Genomic DNA, 26,841 nt, shown 5'->3' on the forward strand with positions numbered 1-26,841 from the left:
GTTCCACAAGGCAACCAAAAGGAAGGCACTGGGCTGTCGTTGGCGACCCCTCCCACCCTCTATACCTTCAGCTTTAAAAAAAATATATATACAGTTTGAGAGGCTTCCCTCTGGCCGGCGCATGGCCAAGAAGAACGTGTTCAAACATTAATTTGTTCCTTGTGCCGTTGGACTACTAAATACAATGTAAATTGTATTGGTATATGTACTTATCTATCCAGTGCAGTTGGGGCAGCGGTCAGTTGTGAGTGAATGTATCAATGTCCTCTATGTTCGTAGTGTATGCAGTATGATGGACTGACTGGTCTAAATGTGTGTGATGTGAGAATGTATGTGAATGTGATCATTTTAATGTAAGGTGATGCCAAAGAAAAATGTCCATCCTGGATGGACAAAGTTTTATTATATTCTATTCTACATGACCGATCAATACTACAGTGTGTAGTATAGTATTCTACAGTATACTACACAATTCTAAAGTAAGTGCTACACATGGTCATCGCAGTGAGACAGTTTTTAAGCAATGGACAATGTGTGAGACATTGGGAATAAAACTGCCCTTGGACATGATCATTGATCAATTATGAGCAAAGGTACTGTTATGTTATTTTATTGAACCTTTATTTAACTGTGGCCTTGTGGGGGTCTTCCTTTTCAGCGTCTAAATAAAGAATGCATTTCACCTGATTTCAGGTGAAAAAAAGGACTGTGTATTCGTTTAGTTGATTAGTGTTTGCTATGAAGTGAGTTGTGGACATTGGCCTCACTCCCTTTTGTTAGAAAACCTTTTATAATTCACACAGAAGAGCAAATATAATTTCACCGCTCTCACTGCACCACTAGCTGGAGGTCCATAAGTTTGATGTGTTTGATACCATTGATTTGATTATATTCCAGCCATTACGATGAGCCCGGTATTTCAGTCAGGCACTGCTGGTGTTCTTCAGTTCTCGTGCTAGTAGGACCCGATAAGACCCAGTAGCAGAGCATGTGCCAGGCCTTATGTAGGGCAACCTCTATCTGGGTCAGATCTGCTGGCCCTGTCTCTCTCTAGCCTATATATATGCACTAAGGAATCACTTGGCTATCACTGCACCACTGTTAAGAAAAAGGTACTGATGCCACAAAATGGTGGAATCGCTGTTTCTAGTTATGGTGAAGGTGATGTTCGCATTCATGTTGTAATGCTTATACTGTAGGTTAAGTTTACCCTAATTTGCTATGGGAATAGCTGTCACCTGTTGTCATACCACCCCTTTCACTAGTCCATGTACAGTGAGGGAAAAAGTATTTGATCCCCTGCTGATTTTGTACGTTTGCCCACTGACAAAGAAATGATCAGTTTATAATTTTAATGGTAGGTTTATTTTAACAGTGAGAGACAGAATAACAACAAAACAATCCAGAAAAACACATGTAAAATGTTTTATAAATTGATTTGCATTTTAATGAGGGAAATACGTATTTGACCCCCTCTCAAGCAGAAAGATTTCTGGCTCCCAGGTGTCTTTTATACAGGTAAGGAGCTGAGATTAGGATCACACTCTTAAAGGGAGTGCTCCTAATCTCAGCTTGTTACCTGTATAAAAGACACCTGTCCACAGAAGCAATCAATCAATCAGATTCCAAACTCTCCACCATGGCCAAGACCAAAGAGCTCTCCAAGGATTTCAGGGACAAGATTGTAGACCTACACAAGGCTGGAATGGGCTACAAGACCATCGCCAAGCAGCTTTGTGAGATGGTGACAACAGTTGGTGCGATTATTCGCAAATGGAAGAAACACAAAATAACTGTCAATCTCCCTCGGCCTGGGGCTCCATGCAAGATCTCACCTCGTGGAGTTGCAATGATCATGAGAATGGTGAGGAATCAGCCCAGAACTACACGGGAGGATATTGTCAATGATCTCAAGGCAGCTGGGACCATAGTCACCAAGAAAACAATTGGTAACACACTACGCCATGAAGGACTGAAATCCTGCAGCGCCCGCAAGGTCCCCCTGCTCAAGAAAGCACATATACAGGGCCGTCTGAAGTTTGCCAATGAACATCGGAATGATTCAGAGGAGAACTGGGTGAAAGTGTTGTGGTCAGATGAGACCAAAATCGAGCTCTTTGGCAGCAACTCAACTCGCCGTGTTTGGAGGAGGAGGAATGCTGCCTATGACCCCAAGAACACCATCCCCATCGTCAAACATGGAGGTGGAAACATTATGCTTTGGGGGTGTTTTTCTGCTAAGGGTACAGGACAACTTCACTGCATCAAAGGGACGATGGACGGGGCCATGTACCGTCAAATCTTGTGTGAGAACCTCCTTCCCTCAGCCAGGGCATTGGAAATGGGTCGTGGATGGGTATTCCAGCATGACAATGACCCAAAACACATGGCCAAGGCATCAAAGGATTGGCTCAAGAAGAAGCACATTAAGGTCCTGGAGTGGCCTAGCCAGTCTCCAGACCTTAATCCCATAGAAAATATGTGGAGGGAGCTGAAGGTTCGAGTTGCCAAACGTCAGCCTCGAAACCTTAATGACTTGGAGAAGATCTGCAAAGAGGAGTGGAACAAAATCCCTCCTGAGATGTGTGCAAACCTGGTGGCCAACTACAAGAAACGTCTGACCTCTGTGATTGCCAACAAGGGTTTTGCCACCAAGTACTAAGTCATGTTTTGCAGAGGGGTCAAATACTTATTTCCCTCATTAAAATGCAAATCAATTTATAACATTTTTTACATGCGTTTTTCTGAATTTTTTTGTTGTTATTCTGTCTCTCACTGTTCAAATAAACCTACCATTAAAATTATAGACTGATCATGTCTTTGTCAGTGGGCAAACGTACAAAATCAGCTGGGGATCAAATACTTTCTTCCCTCACTGTATGTCTCATCAGTACAGATAAGGGATGGAGACAAGAAGCAGAAGCCACTTTAAATAATCAAGACGATTTATTGCAATCGCTGCCTTGTCCTATCTCGGTCATGTCTTTCTATTGTGACAGCTTACCCTCATCTTGAACTCTACATTGTCCTCTCTATCTCACCTGTCCTCTCTATCTCACCCGCTGTGCCCTCCACATTATCTATATCAGACCACAGTTCCTTCTTTACCTTCTCTTTATCTGACCTCTCTGCCTATCTCTGTGCCCCCCAGGCAGCCCAGCGGAGCTGTGCCAACTGCAGGTGGGAGATGAGGTGCTGGCAGTGAGCGGGCACAGGGTGGCAAAGATGAGCTATGATGAGTGGAAGAGCAACACAGAGCAGGCCCTGCAGCAGGGCAGCCTCATCATGGACATACGTCGCCACGGCAGGAACAGTGAGTAGAAAACTGGAGAGAGAGAGTGTATGTGCGTTTGGGCGTGTGTGTGCATGCGCATGTGGGTGGGTGGGTGGTTGTTTGTTTGAGGCACGTCGAGAATTTCTAGTTTTAGAGTGTCAGTGTTGTTTATGTTTGTTGTGTTGTGTTGGTAAGCTATTGTGACACATTTAATTGGTCAGTAACAAGTTGTGCTCAATGGCTCAATTATTTCATGGCAGTTTAACAATAATTTATTTGTCTCTTGATAGTTTTCTAGTCTATTCTGGGAAATAATCAAATCGCGTACACAGATTTGCAGGTGTTATAGCAGGTGATGTGAAATGCTTGTTAATGGCTCCAATAGCGCAGTAGAATGTCTAGCAAATACAATACAAATACACAAATAATCTAAACATCTAATTAAGAAATGTCAAAACGAGTCCTAATAACAATTCAAAGTAGATAAATGAGTGTGAGCCGTTTCAGGATCCAGAATATACATATGTGGCGTGTATAGACAGTATATAATTTTGGAAAGAAAATGGTATGTACAGTAATAGGTAAATTAGGATGAGCTATGTCGAGAATACAGTATATACATACACAATGAGGAAACAACAGTATATAAACAGTATATGAAGTCACCAGTGTTCAATGTTTCTACAGTATATACATGGAGCATTAGTCTCAAGGTGCAGGATTGAGTACCGGGCAGGTAGCCGGCTAGTGATGGCTGTTGAACAGTCTGATGGCCTGGTGATAGAAGCTGTTTTTCAGTCTTTCAGTCCCGGCTCTGATGCACCTGTACCGTCTCTGTCTGCTAGATGGTAGCAGAGTGAACAGACCGTGGCTCTGGTGGCTGAGGTCCTTAAGCATAACCTTTTTAGTTAGTGAAATGGGAGCCCAGTTTTGGCTGTCTTCCTGTCTGTCTTCCTGTCTGTTTTACTTTTCGTCTGCCTGTGTTTCTCTACTTCTATTTCTTTCTTCCCTTCTCTGTCTGTGTGTGTGTGTGTGTGTTTCTGAATGTTTATCGCTGTCTGTTTCTGTCTTCCCTGTGTTCTCCTGTGCACCTCCCTTGTGGATAATTAACCCAAACTCGGGTACAGGGTCCAACGGGTCCAAACTTGGTCTATTTACAGTATATGTTTTCACCAACAGGCTTACACATGCTATTATAACACGATTACACCACCACAATATTAATTAGTCTATTAAGTTACATAATATACAGTTGAAGTCGGAAGTTTACACACACTTAGGTTGGAGTCATTAAAACTTGTTTTTCAACCACTTCACAAATGTATTGTTAACAAACTATAGTTTTGGCAAGTCGGTTAGGACATCTACTTTGCGCATGACACAAGTCATTTTTCCAACAATTGTTTACAGACAGATTATTTCACTTATAATTCACTATATCACAATTCCAGTGGGTCAGAAGTTTACATACACTACGTTGACTGTGCCTTTAAACAGCTTGGAAAATTCCAGAAAATGATGTCATAGCTTTAGAAGCTTCTGATAGGCTTATTGACATAATTTGAGTCAATTGGAGGTGTACCTGTGGATGTATTTCAAGGCCTACCTTCAAACTCAGTGCCTCTTTGCTTGACATTATGGGAAAATCAAAAGAAATCAGCCAAGACCTCAGAAAAAAATGGTAGACCTCCACAAGTCTGGTTCATCCTTGGGAGCAATTTCCAAACGCCTGAAGGTACCACGTTCATCTGTACAAACAATAGTACGCAAACACCATGGGACCACGCAGCTGTCATACCGCTCAGGAAGGAGACGCATTCTGTCTCCTAGAGATGAACGTACTTTGGTGCAAAAAGTGCAAATCAATCCCAGAACAACAGCAAAGGACCTTGTGAAGATGATGGAGGAAACAGGTACAAAAGTATCTATATCCACAGTAAAACAAGTCCTATATCGACAAAACCTGAAAGGCCACTCAGCAAGGAAGAAGCCACTGCTCCAAAACCGCCATAAAAAAGCCAGACTACGGTTTGCAACTGCACATGGGGACAAGGATCATACTTTTTGGAGAAATGTCCTCTGGTCTGATGAAACAAGAATAGAACTGTTTGGCCATAATGACCATTGTTATGTTTGGAGGAAAAAGGGGACAGCTTGCAAGCCGAAGAACACCATCCCAACCGTGAAGCACGGGGTGGCAGCATCATGCTGTGGGGGTGCTTTGCTGCAGGAGGGATTGGTGCACTTCACAAAATAGATGGCATCATGAGGAAGGAATATTATGTGGATATATTGAAGCAACATCTCAAGACATCAGTCAGGAAGTTAAAGCTTGGTCGCAAATGGGTCTTCCAAATGGACAATGACCCCAAGCATACTTCCAAAGTTGTGGCAAAATGGCTTAAGGACAACAAAGTCAAGGTATTGGAGTGGCCATCACAAAGCCTTGACCTCAATCCTATAGAAGATTTGTGGGCAGAACTGAAAAATCGTGTGCGAGCAAGGAGGCCTACAAACCTGACTCAGTTACACCAGCTCTGTCAGGAGGAACAGGACAAAATTCACCCAGCTTATTGTGGGAAGCTTGTGGAAGGCTACCCAAAACGTTTGACCGAAGTTAAACAATTTAAAGGCAATGCTACCAAATACTAATTGAGTGTATGTAAACTTCTGACCCACTGGGAATGTGATGAAAGAAATAAAAGCTGAAATAAATCATTCTCTCTACTATTATTCTGACATTTCACATTCTTGAAATAAAGTGGTGATCCTAACTGACCTAAAACAGGGATTTTTTACTAGGATTAAATGTCAGGAATTGTGAAAAACTGAGTTTAAATGTATTTGGCTAAGGTGTATGTAAACTTCCGACTTCAACTGTACACTTTTGCAGGAGAGTTTGTAAGCCTGTTGGTAAATCCTAGTGGTTTGTAGATTGTGCATGTGTGGGGAAGGTGGTTTCTAAGTCATCCAACTGTTCTTTAGAATAACATAAAAACTATTTTATTTTCCCTTCCAAGCGGTAGCGTCTGTACTTTGTTCTATAGTTGTATAGTAGTACCTTTAAAGTAATAGTACCTTTCCTAATATTGTGCTTTCACACACACACACACACATACTCTCTCTTATACACATACACATACATTCTATCTTTCTCTCACACTCACACACACACACACACACACTCTCACATAAACACACATACCCCTTTGATTCTTTGTCATTGTTATGTGTCTGCGATGTTCAGACTGGGACAGAGACCTACCTTCCCTGCCGTGTAAAAGCCATAAGACCATCAATCTGACCAGTATGGATCATCATCCAACACTTATAGGTTCCCCCAACACAGCCACCGTTAACGCAACCACCAGCTTGGCTTTCACATCTCGGGGATCCATGGAAACCACCAAAGAGGTCGCCATCCAACCAATCATTGTGAGTTTTACACGAAGACTTCATGGTGTTGATAGGGTTCAAATGTTTCTTGTTAGCTTTCTTGTTATGTTACTCCCAAATACCCAGAAAAGACATGACATTGTCACCAAGTTTCAAATATGTTGCGAAAAGGTTGTTGAGGACATTGATATAGGACATAACTGCGAAAAACTTTAAATTTTTGTTAGTTGCATGATCACATTGAATCCACATTAAGACAATGTATTGATTAAACCCCAAACAGTTCTCAACAGGCATTTCCTTCATCTTGTTGCAGGATGTGGCATCCATTGGAGTGAATGGAGGTTTCCGTGACGAGACGGTGACCATGAGAAACACAGGTAAAGAGCATAGAGCAGAGATACTAACCAGAGCAGTTATGACTAGCCTTTATTAACATCAACGAGTTTGAGAAAGCAATGACAACATTCTCTCTTTGGGACTGTGTGTGTTTTTGGTGGTGAAATGCTCATTGCTCAATTATGTACTAATGATATTATGATGTTCTGTTTGCTTGTAATGTAGGATATGTTTGTGTGAGCATTTTGGAAAGACCTGGCCAAAGCTTACATATGCTTGTTTTTTTGACGACTTAATCCTTATGTAATTGTTGTGTTTTCAGTGGGGGAGAATGGAAATTTTGATAGAAGTTACCCGAGAATGGAGATTTTGATAGAAGTTACCCACGCCATGATAGAAGCTATTACTTAAATGTTTCTCTCCCAGCTCCTCTCTTACACTGTGTCCCTGTTCTGATTTCTCCATCTCTCACGTAGAGTCCGCAGAACCCATATCTTTGAAAAACTTAAAACGGAGGTCAGAGTTTTTTGAACAAGGTAAAAAGGCCCTGACTGAACCCTGGTGTTGGTGAAGGGTTATTATCAATAGTCTGTGTTACTATCAGAAGGCTGGGTGCTCTGGGCTTCCATCTCTTTCTCTCTATTCCAGTGGTTCTCCTATGGACCTACCTGGTATACAGGTTTTTGGCTCAACTATGACTTAACCTAATCATTACGATCAATTGTTTTTAAAATTGGTCAATAGTGTGGATTTCAGATCTATTGAAGATGATTATGGGAAGGTTGAGACAAAGAAGTTGAATACTCAGGAGTTCCTCAGGGCTCCATGTTGGGCCCGCTGCTTTTTTTGTTTTTAGATTCAGTCTTATAAGCCACTGCCTTTTTCCGTCTGATCTCTACTGAGGGACTGTAACCCCTCTGCTCTCCCCCTCCCTCCCGCCCCCCAGGCTTCTCAGGGCCCAGTGTCAGTGCACTGGTCTACCTCTGTGGTAAACAGGGTTGAGTGTGCAGTGATTCTCTCCACACCTCCACCTGCCACACCTGAGACACTGACATGCTGTCTGAGCCCAGTGAGTTTAAATCAGTATTTCCCAACCCTCTCCTGTGGGACCAGCAATCCGTCTACATTTTTGTTGCAGCCCTGAGCTGACAACTAATCACCCAGGCCTTGATTAGTTGAATCAGGTATACTAGTTCAGGGCTACAACCAAATTGAGAACTGTCTGAGGATCCCTCAGGAGAGGGTTGGGAAACACTTGATGAGAAAGTAGTGTTTTCACCAACAGTTTAAACCTCCAAATGGTAGACCGCAGGTCAGAATGTCATACCAACTTACCAATCTACTAGACTCCAGAGAAGTAGTTTATTAATGTCAGACTCTATGCACTCCTCTCTGTATGCAGGTTCTCACTTCTTGCTTGTGTGTTTTTGATAGATTTTGTTTTTAGCCTGCATACATACACAGGAGTAATTGAGAACCGACATCAACGTTGATCAAGCCTAGGCTGGTCCAGCTCCATATAGGATAGGGATGTATAGTGGGGTCCAAAATGATTGACACCCTTGATAAAGATGAGCAAAAATGACTGTATCAAATAAATAATTCAAATACTGAGCTATATATTGTATGCTCAAAAAAATTTGGAAATTATTTTATACCAATACAATTGCTCAGAGAAACACATTTTGTTTAACAAGTAAAACCTTTTTACAAAAATGTCAAAATTATTGACACCCCTGTTTTCAATACCTTCCAATACCTCACCTTGCGAGGATAAAATGTTTGAGTTGAAGAACACATTGGGAGGGATCTTAGACCATTCCGCCATACAGAATCCTTCCAGATCCTTGATATCATTTGTCTGCGCTTATGGACTGCCCTCTTCAATTCAAACCACAAGTCTTCAATGTGTTTCATGTCCGGAGAACAGTTGATTTTGTGGCCAATTAACCATTTATTTTTGGATTTTGATGTGTGCTTGGGGTTACTGTCTTGCTGGAAGAGACACTAGGTTTTTGGTGAAAATGTCCTGGTACTGGGTAAATTTCATGATGCCATTGACCTTAACAAGGGCCCCAGGACCAGTGGAAGCAAAATAGCCACATAACATCAAAGATCCACCACAATATTTTATGTTTATGCATTCTCATTTAGACGCCAAACCCACCACTGGTGTGCGTGGCCAAATAACTATATTTTCATGACCAAAGCACTGGTGCGAATCCAAGTGCCAATGCCATTTGGCAAACTCCAGGCGTTTACATTTGTTGGATAACATGAAAAATATAAATCTTTGGCCACGCAGCATCATCAAGGACCCCCACACACCCTAGCCATGAGCTGTTCACTCCCTTACCGTCAGTTTCTATCTACAAGCAATCAGACTGCTGAAGACTTGTACTGAACTGACCACCTGCACTGACTCTCCGCACTTTAGCACACATGCACTCACGCACGCACACACCCACACATATATACTTTCATGCTACATACACATCACAACTTTCTGCTACCCATATTATTATATTTTATTAATTCTTATTGTTGTTGCATTGTTGAGAAGGAACCTGCAAATAAGAATTTTGTTGGATGGTGTATACCATGTGTATCCCGTACATATGTCTAATACAATTTTGACCCCAACCTCTTTGAGGGAAAAAATATGACTTGTTAAACAAAATCTCTTTCTCTGAGTATAAGTATCAAATAATATAGTTTCCCCTTTGTGAATACAATATAGCTTATAGAGTGGGGGAAAAAAGTATTTAGTCAGCCACCAATTGTGCAAGTTCTCCCACTTAAAAAGATGAGAGAGGCCTGTAATTTTCATCATAGGTACACGTCAACTATGACAGACAAAATTAGATTTTTTTTCTCCAGAAAATCACATTGTAGGATTTTTAATGAATTTATTTGCAAATTATGGTGGAAAATAAGGATTTGGTCAATAACAAAAGTTTCTCAATACTTTGTTATATACCCTTTGTTGGCAATGACACAGGTCAAACATTTTCTGTAAGTCTTCACAAGGTTTTCACACACTGTTTGGCCCATTCCTCCATGCAGTGATGTTTTGGGGCTGTTGCTGGGCAACACGGACTTTCAACTCCCACCAAAGATTTTCTATGGGGTTGAGATCTGGAGACTTGCTAGGCCACTCCAGGACCTTGAAATGCTTCTTACACCGGGCGGTGTGTTTGGGATCATTGTCATGCTGAAAGACCCAGCCTCGTTTCATCTTCAATGCCCTTGCTGATGGAAGGAGCTTTTCACTCAAAATCTCACGATACATGGCCCCGTTCATTCTTTCCTTTACACGGATCAGTCGTCCTGGTCCCTTTGCAGAAAAACAGCCCCAAAGCATGATGTTTCCACCTCTATGCTTCACAGTAGGTATGGTGTTCTTTGGATGGAACTCAGCATTCTTTGTCCTCCAAACACGACGAGTTGAGTTTTTACCAAAAAGTTATATTTTGGTTTCATCTGACCACATGACATTCTCCCAATCCTCTTCTGGATCATCCAAATGCACTCTAGCAAACTTCAGACGGGCCTGGACATGTACTGGCTTAAGCAAGGGGACACGTCTGGCACTGCAGGATTTGAGTCCCTGGTGGCATAGTGTGTTACTGATGGTAGGCTTTGTTACTTTGGTCCCAGCTCTCTGCAGGTAATTCACTAGGTCCCCCCGTGTGGTTCTGGGATTTTTGCTCACTGTTCTTGTGATCATTTTGACCCCACGGGGTGAGATCTTGCGTGGAGCCCCAGATCGAGGGAGATTATCAGTGGTCTTGTATGTCTTCCATTTCCTAAAAATTGCTCCCACAGTTGATTTCTTCAAACCAAGCTGCTTACCTATTGTAGATTCAGTCTTCCCAGCCTGGTGCAGGTCTACAATTTTGTTTCTGATGTCCTTTGACAGCTCTTTGGTCTTGGCCATAGTGGAGTTTGGAGTGTGACTGTTTGAGGTTGTGGACAGGTGTCTTTTATACTGATAACAAGTTCAAACAGGTGCCATTAATACAGGTAACGAGTGGAGGACAGAGGAGCCTCTTAAAGAAGAAGTTACAGGTCTGTGAGAGCCAGAAATCTTGCTTGTTTGTAGGTGACCAAATACTTATTTTCCACCATAATTTGCAAATAAATTCATTAAAAATCCTACAATGTGATTTTCTGGATTTTTTTCCTCAATTTGTCTGTCATAGTTGACGTGTACCTATGATGAAAATTACAGGCCTCTCTCATCTTTTTAAGTGGGAGAACTTGTACAATTGGTGGCTGACTAAATACTTTTTTTCCCCACTGTAATTTATTTTATACAGTCATATTTACTCCTTGTCAATAATTTCGGACCTCACTGTACATGTATCTATGGCTCTGGGCTATTCACTAAGCCATACGCCTGGAAAGTTATGCTATCACAAGACTGAATCAGGTGCCATGTGTAGTCAGGTGTGTGGTACAGTAGGTTGGCATGATGTCCAGGTGTCACACATTGGCTCCCCTCCCGCTCAACCTTGCATGCTGTGCTGTGCTATGCTGGTGCTCTTGTGTTTTTATTAATAGCCAATGCTTCTGCATGCATCAATATCAACATGATTTTTGGTGACTGGTGACTTAGTTTGACTTTTGTGTCCTATTCCTGTTTGCATCTTGTGCATGCTTGTTGTGATCGGTTTAAAAATTATTTTATTTTCATGAGATGTTAATACGTTGAATCTAGTTATTGTGATGTGCTTTGGTAACACACCAACAGTATGTTGGTACCTACTATTCAGCAGTCAGACTGGTATTCTGTCAAAATCATAGACTCCTTGTGGCATTATTGGCAACACTGGAGGTGAATTTAAAAGAAATTTTGTTTGCTTCATGCTGATTTTAAAACATCTCAAATTATAGCTGAGGGTTTGGTTAAAGTTTAAACACCATTTAATAGTTTTAGAAGTTTAAACACTAAAATCTGAAGTCAAACTCAACCTCTGATAAGAGTTGAGGTTTTAACAAGCCTGTCAGCTTTCTTTCTGTGTGGTATATAGCCAGGTGTGTGTAATTTAAATACATGTATTACATCTATCCTAGGTGCCAGTCTGTGTCTGCTTTAGCAAACGTTCAATTGTCTTGACAAACATGGCAATGATGTAGTATTTTGGAATATAGAAACAGTGTGCTTGACGTGGCAGCATACTGAATGCTCTATAACACTCTGAGATATAACTATAAACGTTTAGAGCTATTTGATTATGTTTATTTTTTTTTCAAGGAGGATCAGATTCTGTGATATCAGATGTAAGTAATACTATTTCATATTTACAACAAAAAAAAATTCTTAAAACAAGTGGTTGGGGTTTTTGCTCTGAACTGCGTTCTCAAGCATACAGCTTCTTTGTAAGTGGATAGCAGTCATTACGACGCATTGACCCGTCATTATGAGTGACATCTTTACTGTGTGGAATAGTTATGGGTTATTTAACTACCACCCCAGGGGCAGGATCTGTAGCTCCCTTAAATTCCTTGATTGCCCAGTTACCTTGACTACAGGGCAGAGAATGCTAGTCCAAATTCCCCAACCTTTGTGTCATTGATTATTGTACTATGAACAATCTTTGAAACTGGATAATGATTATTATAACTTGAGTGGACTGAAGCATCTGCGGCTCACTTTGAAAAGGCTGACGGAAGGAATAACCTACTGTTTAACAGTATGAAAATGTATGCACTCACTAACTGTAAGTCGCTCTGGATAAGAGTGTCTGCTAAATGACTAAAATGTAAAATGCAAGTTTGTAATTCGCATCTTTGTCATGGACACTGAAATACTGTACATGGGTAGCACGTTAATACATAAACAATGAAATATTGAAATAAAAACAAGTGAAATGCATGAAAATATGTATAAGGGTTGGGGAGACTCAAATAGTTTTGTTGATTGAATTACTTGTATTCAAGCATCAGATAGAAACAAAAATGCTGTTATTAGTGTATTGGCAGGATAAGTTTGACCTATAAAGTAATAAAGGCAATGTCTCTCCTCTCCTCTTCCTCTCCTCCGTCAGATGCCCGTTCCCTCCATCACTCCCTCCTCTAACCACTGGTCCTGGGACCTGGAGGAGGAGTGCAGGAGGCAGGAGAAATGGCAGAAAGAGCAGGAGAGACTTCTACAGGTGAAATGCTGTAGTGTGTGTGTGTGTGGACGATAGCAGAGAAAACAGTCTATAGTTTGGGTGGCTAAAGTCTTTGGCAATTTTTCGGGCCTTCCGTCTGGTATAGAGGTCCTGGCAGGGAGCTCGACCCCAGTGATGTACTGGGCCGCCCGCACCACCCTCTGTAGCACTTTGCGGTCAGGGCAGTGCAGTTGCCATACCAAGTGGTGATTCAGCCAGTCAAGATGCTCTCAATGGGGCAGCTGTATAACTTTTTGAAGATCTGAGGGCCCATGCCAAATCTTTTCATCCTCCTGACGGGGAAGAGGCTCTTTCGTGTCCTCTTCACAACTGTGTTGGTGTGTGGACTATGTTAAGTCCTTAGTGATGTGGACAACAAGGAACTTGAAGCTCTCGACCCTGCTCTATTCCCCCTGCTTCCTGTAGTCTATGATACACCCCTTGGTCTTACTGATGTTGAGGGAGAGGTTGTTGTCCTGGCACCACACTGCCAGGTCTCTGACCTCCTCCCTGTAGGCTGTCTCATCTCTGTCTGTGATCAGGCCTACTTGTTGTTTGATTGTGATTTAAAAGTTGTTGTCAGTAAGTATAGTGACCAAAGCTCCAGAGAAACTGTGTGTGTGTTTGTGATCAGGAGAAATACCGTCGGGACCAGGAGAAACTGGAGGAGGAGTGGTGTCGGGCCCAGCAGGAGGCTGTGACCGAGGGGGGCAGACACCACCAAGAGGTGAGGAGCCATAACACTATAACAACATAATTTTCTGGTAGGAAACTGAGACACGAACTCTGGCTTTGGCTTTATCCCTTTACTGTCTGTTTCTCAGGAGCCGAGCAGCAGGAGTATCAGCCTCCTCTGCCCGCTCCGCCAGCCCATCCTGCCCTGGGAGGACCAGGAGGTACAGGAGGAGGAGAGGAGGAGGAGGGAAGAGGAGGAGGCACAGCGAAGACAGGAGGAGGAGAAGAGGAGAATGGAGGAAGAGCAGCGAAGGCGGGAGGAGAGGATGAGGAGGATGGAGGAGGAGCGAGAGCTGTTGCGTCTTCAGGAGGATAGGAAGAGGGAGAAGCAAGAGGAGGATGAGAGGAGACAGAAGGAAGAGGAGGAGCTGAGATGGCAAAGGAGGAAGGAGAAAGAGAGGGAGGAGGAGGAAGAGAGGGAGGAGAGGAGGCATCAGGAGGCTGCTGAACAACAGCGCATGGAGAAAGCGAGAATGCAGGAGCAGCAGCAATGGTTAATAATAATAATATTTTCTTTAAAGGGAAATTTCACCCAAATTACAAAATTACATATTGGTTTCCTTACCCTGTAAGCAGTCTATAAACAAGGTATGACAGCAATCCATGCTTTGGTTTAGTTTCCCTGGCACTGTTTCGAAATGCTAACATTTTAGCATTTATGGCACAAATCCAATGCATGTCATGGTACCTATATTAGCATTTTTCGCACATCATGTCCATATTATCCTAAAGTATCTCAAATTGATTATATAGATGAACAAAGTAACTTTTAGATGATGGTCAACTTTCCATTTTAATGCTTTTTTGTTTTGATATTCTGTATACATTACAATAATTATTTTTATTTTCACCCAGTTTTTTTTGTTTAGCTTTTTACAATGATAATGATTTGCAATAATACCGTTTTTTTCTCCTCCATAATTCCTCCTTCCTATCCCACCCAGTTAATTTCTTGAAGAATATTTGCGTACAGTCCAAATATACACTGAACAAAAATATAAACGCAACATACAACAATTTCAAAGATTTTACTGAGTTACAGTTCATGAAAGAAAATCAGTCAATTTAAATAAATTCATTAGGCCCTAATGTATGGATTTTACATGACTGGGAATACAGATATCCACATATTTGGTCACAAATACCTTTAAAAAAAAGTGGATCAGAAAACCAGTCAGTGTCTTGTGTGACCACCATTTGCCTCATGCAGCGCGACACAGCTCCTTCGCGTAGGGCTGGTACAGTTGAAACCTGGATTCATCTGTGAAGAGCACACTTCTCCAGCATGCCAGTGGCCATCGAAGGTGAGCATTTGCCCACTGAAGTCAGTTATAACGCCAAACTGCAGTCAGGTCAAGACCCTGAGGACGACGAGCACCCAGATTACTTTCCCAGAGATGGTTTCTGACAGTTTGTGAAGTCAGCATGCCAAGTTTACGCTCCCTCAAACTTTGCGACATCTGTGGCATTGTGTTTAGTAACAAAACTTCACATCTTAGAGTGGTGTTTTCTTGTCCCCAGCACAAGGTGCACCTGTGTAATGATCATGCTTTTTAATCAGCTTCTTCATATGCCACCCCTGTCAGGTGGATGGATTAACTTGGCAAAGGAGAAATGCTCACTAACAGGAATGTAAACAAATTTGTGCACAAAGTTTGAGAGAAAACAGCTTTTTGTGCATATGGAACATTTCTGTGATCTTTTTGTTTCAGCTCACTTTACATGTTGTGTTTTTATTTTTGTTCAGTGTATATATATTTTTCTGGTAGTGGAAGAAGGATAAATTAGCCTTATCTAGAGTTCAAGCTGAACAGAAGTTGAATGAGTTCAATACTTTCAGCAAGCACACTAATAAAGAGAAGGATGCCGGATAACAGTAGTGGTCTTGCTGAAGCAAGTACACTAATAAATCAATAAAAAAATATAAAAAAGAAACAAAAGACGATTTCCATTGTTTTGCATGTACAGTTTTAAACTAAATGTAAGGATTAGAAAATAAAATAAAAATATCAAAATATGAAAGCAATTAAGGCAAAGATATCAGCAATACTGTATACTATAGCAACTGCTAAATATATATATTTTTACTTGATTCTGTTCAGTGGCTTCTTTGTGCGTAAATCATGGTTTCAAATGTTTGAGGATCTAGTGCCTCTGCCTTATGCTAGTTACCTCTTATAGATCCAAGGTTTTATTTACATTTATTAAAAACTACATGACCAAAAGTATGTGGACACCTGCTCGTCGAACATCTAATTCCAAAATCATGGGCGTTAATATGCGTTGTCCCCCGTTTGCTGCTATAACAGCCTCCACTCTTCTGGGAAGGCTTTCCACTAGATGTTAGAACATTGCTGCAGGGACTTGCTTCCATTCAGCCACAAGAGCTGAGGTCGGGCACTGATGTTGGGCGATTAGGCCTGGCTCGCAGTCAGTGTTCCAATTCATCCCAAAGGTGTTCGATGGGGTTGAGGTCAGGTCTCTGTGCTGCCCAGTCAAGTTCTGCCACACCGATCTCAACAAACCATTTCTGTTGCTCCTAGACGTTTCAACTTCACAATAACAGCACTTACAGTTGACCGGTGCAGCTCTAGCTAGGCAGAAATTTGACGAACTGACTTGTTGGAAAGGTGGCGTCCTATGACGGTGCCACGTGGAAATGCACTGAGCTCTTCAGTAAGGCCATTCTACTGCCTATATTTGTCTATGGAAATTGCATGACTTTGTGCTTGATTTTATACGCATGTCAGCAACGGGTGTGGCTGAAATAGCAGAATCAACTCATTTGAAGGGGTGTCCACATACTTTTGTATATATAGTGTATCTTTTTTATTCTAGCCCATCGATCTTATCTTTTGTCATTACAGAAATAATCTTAAAGTGCCTTTAAGGCTTTAAGATTTGTGTGTACTAAATCTGTGCTTTAATCTTCAGAGGCTTATTGTAAACACTAGCTTATTGTAAACATTATGATTGAAATAATTCATTAATAACACATTTTTGCCTGCACTATTGTCTACTTTACATTGAGTAGTAACCTCTAACTCCCACTAATGGTCTTCCTGTGCTTTGTCCTCTATGCCTGTGTTTTGTCCTGTCTGTCTATCTGTCCATCTGTCTGTCTCTGTACCCCCTCTATCTCTGTTTCTGTCTGTATCCCCTATTCCCTATCTATATTCTCTCTACTGCTGCTGCTGTAACCCCATAACCCTTTCGCTGCTGGATGGCAGGTTGGGGGACTCCTATGGCTATGCCGAGGTCCAGCCTGAGATATCAATGGCAGACAGGTCAGTGTGTGTATGCCAAGGTCCAGCCTAGACATCAGTCTGTGTGTGTGAGTCAGACCTGGGTTAGAATATTGGAAAAACCTTTCAAATACTTTGAGCGTTTGCTTGAGTCTGCCTTGAGTGCCAGATGGGAAATGGGCTGGGTCTGCAGTTTCTGGACCGTTCCAATGGTTTATTAAGCCAGGTCTGCGCAGATAAAGTTTTTGATATGATTTTTCAAGTGTTTGAAACCCAGGTCTGGTGTGAGTGTGTGCGTGTGTGCATGCATTAGAATGGCCATGGCTTTGCCTCTGTTGCAAACAGACAAACATACAGTATGACTGTGGGTAATCTAGCCTTTTATAAACACATTTCATGCAATTCTACGTCATTTTACATGACTGGAGACAAGCATAATCGTTTTTTAGTACAACACCAGAGCATGTGAGCTGAGTGGAGTGAGGCGTCGCACGTCCTCCAATTTTACTCTGGTACCGCTGAAGCATGTGCTCTGGGCATGCTCTAACCAGCATATTTCGGTTCCTTTATCACCATTCTTATAATTAGGCCTATTCTCTTTATTTAGCCTACCCCACCACTAGTATTGCGCTGTGGTGAATGATGGACGGAGTCAGGCGCAGGAGTAAAATAACCGGATGCAGATTTATTCCTTCCAGACATACAATGCGCCTACAACGGCAATCGAAACAGGTACAGGGGAAACAATCCTCCCTGACCAAACACAGTCTCAGAAAATACAATAAATGTAATGACAGGCTACACAGCACAGTCGTTGGTTAGGCAGCACAAAATGTTTTACATCAGCAAGAGCAGGCCAGCCAGGGCTCTTGTTTGGGATAGCCTAATTTTATTTGCAAAAACTTGGGAAGGAAGTACATTTTCTTAGATATATAACCTTGTGCTGTGCTTCTCGAGCATGCATTTCTTATAGTCCAATTGTATAGCCTATAGTATATCTATATGCTATGGATAATTTAATTGAGACCACAGGCGCACCTGATATTGCACGTTCAGCAAGACCCTAAGGGCCCTGGTCAAAAATAGTGCACTATAAAGGGAATAGGGTGCCATTTGGGACACACTCTTGCTCTAATGTTTACCTGAACAGAAGAACACATCTCTCTAATTATCTGATTTGATTATTTGATCATTAAAAGTACATAGTAGGCTGCTCCAGCCGGAGACAATATATTGGACTGTACGTATTTGAAAATACATGTTATTACCTTCCTGTATTTACGCACACCTGAGCATGTAACAGTATTTCACTCCAAGGATGTGACCCAAATGGCACCCTATTCCCTACATAGTGCACTACTTTTGATCAGAGTCAAATGTAGTGCACTATGTAGGGAATAGGGTGCCATTTGGGACGTAGACCAAAGTAAATCAATAATATGTGACTTTTAATGAATCTGTTTTCCAGTGATTTGAGAGATAATTAATATTATTGATTATGCACAAATTATGTGTTTTATGTGTTTTGCAGGGCAAAGTCTAAATCTACTCCAGAGCTAGGTGACGTGGAGAAACCAGAGACTAAAGGTCAGTGGGGATTAATTATAATAAGGTATTATTATTTATGTCCTCATCAATGTCTTCATCAATATTCATTCATCCTTCGGAGGAAGTTGGGGGGCATTACAGAAGCTTGGAAACACAAAGACATTTCAAAAGGAGGAAAATAATTAGTAGGAGCATCTTTTGTCATCCTTTCGATGTCGCCAGTTGACTTTAGGTGCAGTATAACTTTAGCTAGCTAGCTATTTTTTACGAACTTGGCTAGCTAATGGCAACATTGCCATCTCTCTAAAGTAAATTAGAAAATAAAGTTGCGTCCTACTAATTATTTGCCTGCTTTAGCAATATCATCGTATTTCCACGCCACTATAGTATAATTTAGATGAAATTAGCCTCCATTCAGAATGACTGGGCATCAGTCATCAGTCGGGCACCAATATGTACGGTGTCCAATCAAAAACGTATCTTTTGAACAATGGGTAAAATAATATGTTCATTGTGTAGATACTCCTCCAAGAAAACCAATGGTCCAAATCTCATCTCTATCATAATCCATAAAAAAGTTATTCAAATTTTTACTCTTGTAGGATGGCCAAAATTAGGGTGATTTAAATCAATGGAGGCCAGAGGGGAAAAAAAGTGGTTACAAATCTGGAAAATAGCATTGCGTCAGCTAGGCTGGATGCTGTGCAAGAACTAAGGCTAACTGACAGGCTCACCGTTGAACTAGTCATCTTTCTTATCGAATCCGGAAGGACATAAAACCATATAGAGGTGTCAAAGTTGCGTCAATTCAAATCTGGTATTAGGAACAAAAGAGGTCAATACACGTCTTCTAAATAGACTAGTATTTTAATTAATGTAAAACCTTCAATGGTAAATATTATGTTCGTATATACGGGCTCCTTGAAATACCTCGCAGGGCAGACAGAGAACTAATCCATTGTTTCAGATTGTTCTTCAAATACTCTTGACAGTTCTCAGTTCCTGCTCTCTGCTGGCCAATCAGAGTAGAGGCTGAGCGTGGTTTAGACTTACTCAGCCTATCCGTTGACGCACGGGCTGGTCCCAACCCCTTGGCGCATCCCGGTTGCCAGGCATAAGTTTATCATAACAACCTGTCATGGTGAGAAGAGCCAGCTCCCCTAGACACCATTCCTACGTCCAAGGATGGTTCACAGATCACAAAGAACCAGTATAGTCTAGTATTTGGAGACACAAATTATCTTACCCCCTAAAACAGCTCTTCACATCAATCATAGCTTGCCAGGTGACACAACCTACATCAGCCCAGTCTAGAATGCATTCTTTCTAAGTTAGTCATCCCATCAATTATGAGAATAATAAATCCCCCATAGAGGTAAGATAGATATTTTAGTGTACGCTTTTCAAATTAATGCGAAATTCTTGTTGTTTTCCGGAGATTGCGGCACTGAGCGTACTGCCAGCTTTTTATTTTCAAAGCCTTTTAAATGTATTCAGTTCGGTAATTTGGCTTTTTGCAACCAGTGGAAACAACTTTGCAGACGACCACCACAACATGTAAAATCCTCAAAAGTCGCTGCGAGAAAGCAGCACAGCTCTTTCAACAGAGCTCTGTGCTTATTATTGTATTAGGTTACAAAATCCTATTTTTTGGATGTAATGTTAATGATATGTTAGAGAAAGACCCCACTGAACATGAAGAATCATATTTGTCTTGGTAAAATGTATTTTATAACAAAAGTGCGTTTTCACCAACTCTCGGCAGAGTGGGTGGACACCCTACAATATGGCTGCGGTGTCTGTAGAATGTTCATAAAAGGCAACGATGCGACTCCATGAATAGGAGTCAGTGAGTGTGATCTGTATCTGTAGAGGCTGTACTCAGACACTTTTAGCCAAGCTAGCGGTTTGTGTCTGTGCCACTGTGTCAGTGAGTGTGAACACACTGTGCCCAGGCTGGTACGGCTGCTCGGGGGGCATGGCCCAGAAGTTACTGGAGGAGGAGTTGAGACGTAAAGCAGACAAAAATGCACAGAGTCTCCTGGCCGCGTCCGAGCTGGAGTTGGAGAGGAGAAACATCCTGAACGCCATGAGATACAGAGAGACAGAAAGAGGTGTGGTTCACGGCCTCTGCCGTTCCTCGACTGCTCCTGACCTCTCCTGTCTAATCAATGCAGGACCCAATCAATCAAGCAATCAGCTCAGCTGATCAATCGCGTTTGGCATGAAGAGTCAGACACTTCCAGATTTTACAATCTGTCTTGATCATGAATCACTGGTCGTATTGTTGTTTCCTGATTGTTTGATTCCTGATCGATGGATGAATCATAGGCTCTCATGTCTATCTCCTGACTCCTTCCTCTCCCATTGGCTCTCGTCTTTATTTACTGACTCCCTCTCATCTCTCATTGGTCCACAGTTACTAGCAGCGGTGGGCTGGGCGAGGCATCGTGGAGGAATGGCCAGCAGAGCCTGTCCCAGGCAGAGCTAGAGAGGCAGCAGATCCTGCAGGAGATGAAGAAGAAAACCCACCTGGCCACAGACAACAGCTGGATCCGCCAGCGCTCCACCAGCACCACCACCAGCAAGGACCCCATTGCCAGCCCCATCAGCAGGTGCTCGACTGTGGCTCCGCTGGCCTGGGGGTGTGGGGGTGGTGGATCAGTACAGTACACTGTGTGTGTTGAATGATAGGGTTAAGCCAGCCTTGGGCTCACCTGGGGCTCCGCTGGCCTGGGGTACGCTGTCCATATTAGGATAGCTCCACATGACTCTGACACATCTTCCATGGATTTGTGACTGTTCTAATAAGGACACCGTACCAACTGTGTCCATATAACCTACAACAAAAACTGGAGTAAAGATCACATTTCTTAGTGGTTTGGGGCTCTAGCCTGGATGCCAGTCTGTTTCCTGTTTCAGTTTTCAGAGGAGTCAATATCAACATAGTTGGCCTGTGGTGTTCAGGATATTTGGGTGCTTACGCTAACCCACTAACATCCACTAATGTGTTCAACTTTTCAGAGGTGAGTCTCTGGACAACCTGGACACCACGACCCGCTCTTCTTGGCGCTCATCGTGGTCAACCTCATCCATCCCGAACTACAACTGGCCTCAATCTGCCCTTTCCAGCCTCAACACCACATCCTCCTACGGCGATGGTGGCTACGGCAGTGGTGGCTATGGCGATGGTGGCGGCGGCGGGGTCCGAGGTCGTCCAGGCTCAGCCACCCTGCCCTCCTCCCTCTCCATGAGCTCCCTCAGAGGGTCCGGGGGGAGCAACCCGTCTTCTGGGTCCAAATGCTCGTCATCGCCATCTCCCTCCCCCACTCCTTCTCCTGGCCTCGAACGTGAGTCACGCCCATCCTCGCAGCAACGCAGCAGGTAAACATCCAACTTCCAATCACATGGCAGAATGCTGCTTACCAAAATAACTGAGTAGGTAGATTTGCTCCCATATACAGTGTCAGATATTGGAGGTAAAAGTCTGATTCTAGATCTGGGGTTAACGGGTAACACCAATTTGGGAGAATCTCTTATTCAATGGCTTAAAGTGATGTACAGTGAGGGGAAAAAAGTATTTGATCCCCTGCTGATTTTGTACGTTTGCCCACTGACAAAGAAATTATCAGTCTATAATTTTAATGGTAGGTTTATTTGAACAGTGAGAGACAGAATAACAACAACAAAAATGTTAGCTATTAAAATCAGATCCAACAATAATATCAAGGGTTTAGAAATCCAGGGCTTAAAAACAAAGCTGACAATTCATGTTTTCTTTTAAATCCACAATTTGGATCCCTGCACAGCCTCATAGAGGATCTAGATAATGTTTCTAACCTCTCTGGATTACAACCAAATTATTACGTATTGGATCGCTAAAAAATACAACTTTTACATTATATCATGTAGTTTACAAATAAAATGGTCTGACTGTGAACTGGACATACTCTGTATTCATATCCCAAAGAAAGAAATGATCTCAATACAATACATTTTTATAGAAAGTTAGCAATAATAGATACTATCTTGCTACCATGGAAAAGACAATACCTGTCTATTTGTGAAAAAATATACAGTATATTTACAAAGAAATATATATGAAGGATTGGAAATTATGCAGACAATTACATTGATAGATTGTGGGTTCTATCTGCAATATTAAAGCTAATCTACACCCTGGGATTACACTCCACCAAGCAATCCTCCTCAGCAAAACTTCACTGACGCTAGCCCAATGTTATAAATGCTGAATTTCCACGCAGAGTCCTTAGTGCGGTCCGTGGTAAAAACACAAATTGTTTACTGAACCACTCGAGGTATGCTTAGTGGAATGTAAATACAGTCTTGTTGTTGCTTTCTAGCACTGTTTTTTATTTAACATGAGCTCCATGCATTTACTTCCTCAGGTTATTATGACCTTTGACCCAATGCCTTTTCCTGAACGTATTGGTGGGTCGGTGGGCATGTGTATTGGGGTGGCAGGTAGCCTAGCGGTTGGGCCTGTAACTGACTAGGTGAAAAATCTGTCTGTGTCCTTAATGTACTTAACGTAATTGCTCCTGTAAATCGTTCTGGTTAAGAGTGTCTGCTAAATGACTAAAATGTAAATGTATTCTCGGTTATCCAGTCTGTGTGTGTATTGTGGGTTCTCCAGTCGAGTCACGGTTCTGCGATCTGTAATCTCAGGTCAGTGAGTGGCAAGAAAATCTGTACGTTCTGTGACACGGCGCTGGGCAAGGGAGCCGCCATGATCATCGAGTCCCTGGGACTCTGCTATCATTTGACCTGTTTCAAGGTGAGAGTTCAAAGTTCAAGACCGGACCTCCCTGAATTGGAGACTGAGGTTGTGATTGGTCCATTGCAGAGACTAAACCTGCCTGGTCATCTCAGTACTAACCTTATCAACAGAATGAGACTGTCCTAATATGGACACCATGACCCTGATCAATGTGATACTAACCTAAACAGAATGAAGGGATCACAATCTGGTCTGATCCTGTATAACGACACATACAAAACCAAGGAAACAGAATTCCAAAGTGAATAGTAACTTCCAATGATTACCATTTATTTATGGTTTCCAGTTTAACTTGACTGGAGTAATGTTTCCACTAACTTTTCAGTTAATTGAAAAATACACTATCTTCCAAATTCTCTAAGCTCTAAAACTTGCTACGGAAATGGCAAACAGTATTGGCACATTGTTTTCATGGTTTTCTGAATGTGTCATGAAATCTGATTGCATTTGTGCTAAACCCCACTAATCAATCCTTCACCTCACTATTTCCTAACACGAACACACTTTATTTTGATTAATTCATCCTGGGGCTTCTGACATCACAACAAGCTTCCAAAAGTCCCTACATGTATGCTTGGGCTTGAACTGTCAGTTTCACTAATCTCATTGGTCTCTCTGTCTCTGTCAGTCTAGTGTCAGGTGTGTCTCATTTGCTCTGTCTATCTGGTTGTGGCTCCGTGGGTATATGTCTTACCACTCTCCCAATGGCTGCTCCTTCTGTGTCTGTGGAACTCGTCTTTCCTCCAGAGGGCAACTGTCCTCTCCTCTCCTCATCTGGGAGTGAGGGATCTGGGCTAGCTCTCATTGACCGTTCCCCTCTCTCCCTAACTTCCAGTGCATTGACTGTAAGTCCGACCTGGGAGGATCGGAGGCCGGAGCTGAGGTCAGAATACGGAACCGACAGCTCTACTGTAACTCCTGCTACATGCGATTCAAGAGTGAGTATGACTGACTTCAGCCGGGTACCAGTTGAAAAGTGAGGCAACTAGATTATAAAACTCCATAGTCCTATTTGACCGGTATCGCCAATAGTAACAGGATTCCTGTTACTATGTGTCCTGTTGTGTTGTGTTGTGTCAGTTATATTATGTTTAGTTGTGCCGTGTCATTTAGTAATATGCTGTGTTTGCATTATCAAATAGTATCATTTGGTATCATGTTATAACCTCTATCTTCTTTCTCTTCTAGCTGGACAGCCAACCTCCATGTGACATCGCTGTACTACAGCAGATAGAGGAAGAGACTATTCTTGACAACAACCCATGAACACTGCAAGCACGGCAACAAGCCGTAACACTTTGCTAGATGACAACTTTAGATGTATTAATGTGTATTATGATTCTGAAAAAAGCCCTTATTCTTCAATGAACTACTAGCTTATTATTTATTTTTACTGTGTGCATGAGACGGTGAGATTGACCAAAAAAGTTAACATGTTTATGTCATAGTATTATTATTACCAATTGCTTGTACAAATTATGAGGGACGTGCATGCACCTGCAAGTTTGAGACTTTTACCAGGAAATAGGGTTGGAAAATTATGAAAACTTTCACAAAGTTCCCAGGTTTTTCACAATCCCGGATGGAGGGTTTGGTGAATTTTGCAACCCTAGCTGGAAACAATACTGGAAATTGATGTTGGTGTTGTCCATAAGATTATTGATCCTGATTACTTCATATTTCAGAGACGTAAGAGTTTTCGTGCTAGGCTGAGGGAAGCCTGCAGTTTCTTCTCCTTTAGGGTTCCTTTTCAGCTCCACCTTTTTTGTTTGTGATGGTGGGAAGAATATTTACATTCAAAAGATATTTAAAAAACTGGCATGGTTGGATAGAGAGACTGAGGACTTATTGGGGAGTTGTTCTTTCTCATTATTTGAGTGAATCTTATACATTTGAGATGTTAAGATTTTCTTTGCCAGAGAAAAAATATATAGCGTATGGGATTGAGGTAAATGTTGTTCAATAACATTTTTAAATAAAAATTGTGATCCCGACTCGGACTTCGTCTTTTTTAAAAGCAGCTAACTGTATTTTGTCATTCTATTTTGTACCATGATAATTATGACAACAGGAGTCTGTCTCTTGCTGTCTATTAGTGCTGAGTGATTATCCAAAATGTCAGTTATTCTTTCAGTTTTTAAACAACTAATTGACCGATATTTCAATTATTTAAATACCATTTAGTTCTTTTTTTTCTTCTGTGAGATCACTGCTCAGTTTCTGTAGAGATAAATCAGATCAAGCCCGAACTGTGCAATATAGTAGGGAGTTGTAGTTTCCAACATGCCAATGTTCTACATAGTTTTGCACAGAAAATGTGGTAATTAACTACAATGATCATAATCCATTGCGCTTGTCCAGTTTCGGTCTGTGTGGCGCAGAAACTTGACAGAGACAAGTGAGAAAGCGCAAGAGGGATAGAAAGCATAGCTGAAAAAACATGATCTAAGTGATTTATAGTTGGTATTCAGCGGTCATAAAAGTGTGCCTTATTTTGAAGAACTACTAAAATACTGATTTTGTTAGACAACATAAGGAGCAGAAATCATCATCAAATATTTTATTTTATTTTATTTTAAATGATTGATAAATGATAAGCCGTAATGGGCAGTCACAACCATCATGGGACTTTTAGTAATTGTTTTATTCTGTGTTACAGCATTCAATCCACATAACGCATACCGCATTTAATGTCTTTAGAAACCGAAAACGTGATTACTTTTTACAAATTGAACCGAAAATGAACCAACCTCAAAAAGCACTAATCGCTCAGCACTACTGTCTATCTCTCCTATCTGTCTTCCCTGTTCTCTCTCATTCGCTATCTCTATCTTCTATGGTATCTCTCTCTCATTGTTTATCAAAGAACGATGAATTGACGGGTTTATGCGGATACGGATAGATTTCCAGCATTGTGCTTCATTTGAGAGTGCGTGTCTTTCAGCCAAAAAGTGATGGGGCTTTTCAGCTAAATGAAATAAACGGGAGTTAGGCAAGACTTTCCAGCCTTCAGTGCTGTGGCTATGTAATGTAATCCGTCACCAGACTGACTAACAGAATCAGAGCGGATCTCACTCTCTTTGATTATGCACGTTTGACTATGAATGTGAATTTGTTCCACCTCAGCTCAGCCAATCAGAAAACCGGGCTGGCCCATCTTGATAGGGGGGCCTACCAAGATTTGGTCAGCCAAATGTTCGATATAGGCTGTTATGACAACAGAAAAATGGCGCAAAAGTCAGGCTCAATGGCTGCCGGCCGTGTCCAGTAATTCTGGCATTTTGGCCAATCCACCAATGTTAGAAACCTGCTGACACTAATCCACCTGCGTTCTGAATTGAT

General features: G+C 41.8%; 1 protein-coding gene across 3 annotated transcripts in view; it reads left to right on the forward strand.

The window, feature by feature from the left end:
• Window positions 1-25,493, forward strand: part of LOC121546621 (LIM domain only protein 7) — a 109,096-nt gene extending 83,603 nt beyond the window's left edge. Inside the window, exons 9-24 of one of the 3 annotated variants that reach the window (XM_045212897.1) lie at window positions 3,152-3,313; window positions 6,522-6,709; window positions 6,987-7,050; window positions 7,486-7,545; window positions 12,270-12,295; window positions 13,063-13,170; window positions 13,805-13,897; window positions 13,995-14,398; window positions 17,136-17,192; window positions 18,682-18,737; window positions 20,654-20,812; window positions 21,118-21,313; window positions 21,723-22,082; window positions 23,388-23,496; window positions 24,335-24,437; window positions 24,688-25,493. In XM_045212897.1, coding sequence (XP_045068832.1) covers window positions 3,152-3,313; window positions 6,522-6,709; window positions 6,987-7,050; window positions 7,486-7,545; window positions 12,270-12,295; window positions 13,063-13,170; window positions 13,805-13,897; window positions 13,995-14,398; window positions 17,136-17,192; window positions 18,682-18,737; window positions 20,654-20,812; window positions 21,118-21,313; window positions 21,723-22,082; window positions 23,388-23,496; window positions 24,335-24,437; window positions 24,688-24,710 — 2,168 coding nt within the window. In that variant the 3' untranslated portion in view covers window positions 24,711-25,493. The remainder of the gene's footprint in view (window positions 1-3,151; window positions 3,314-6,521; window positions 6,710-6,986; window positions 7,051-7,485; window positions 7,546-12,269; window positions 12,296-13,062; window positions 13,171-13,804; window positions 13,898-13,994; window positions 14,399-17,135; window positions 17,193-18,681; window positions 18,738-20,653; window positions 20,813-21,117; window positions 21,314-21,722; window positions 22,083-23,387; window positions 23,497-24,334; window positions 24,438-24,687) is intronic. The other 2 variants (XM_045212898.1, XM_045212899.1) reach the window with 2 other exon arrangements.
• Window positions 25,494-26,841: the final 1,348 nt, after the last annotated feature.

The sequence above is a fragment of the Coregonus clupeaformis genome, unplaced genomic scaffold (genome assembly GCF_020615455.1).
Source record: "Coregonus clupeaformis isolate EN_2021a unplaced genomic scaffold, ASM2061545v1 scaf0061, whole genome shotgun sequence".
Lineage (NCBI taxonomy): Eukaryota > Metazoa > Chordata > Actinopteri > Salmoniformes > Salmonidae > Coregonus > Coregonus clupeaformis.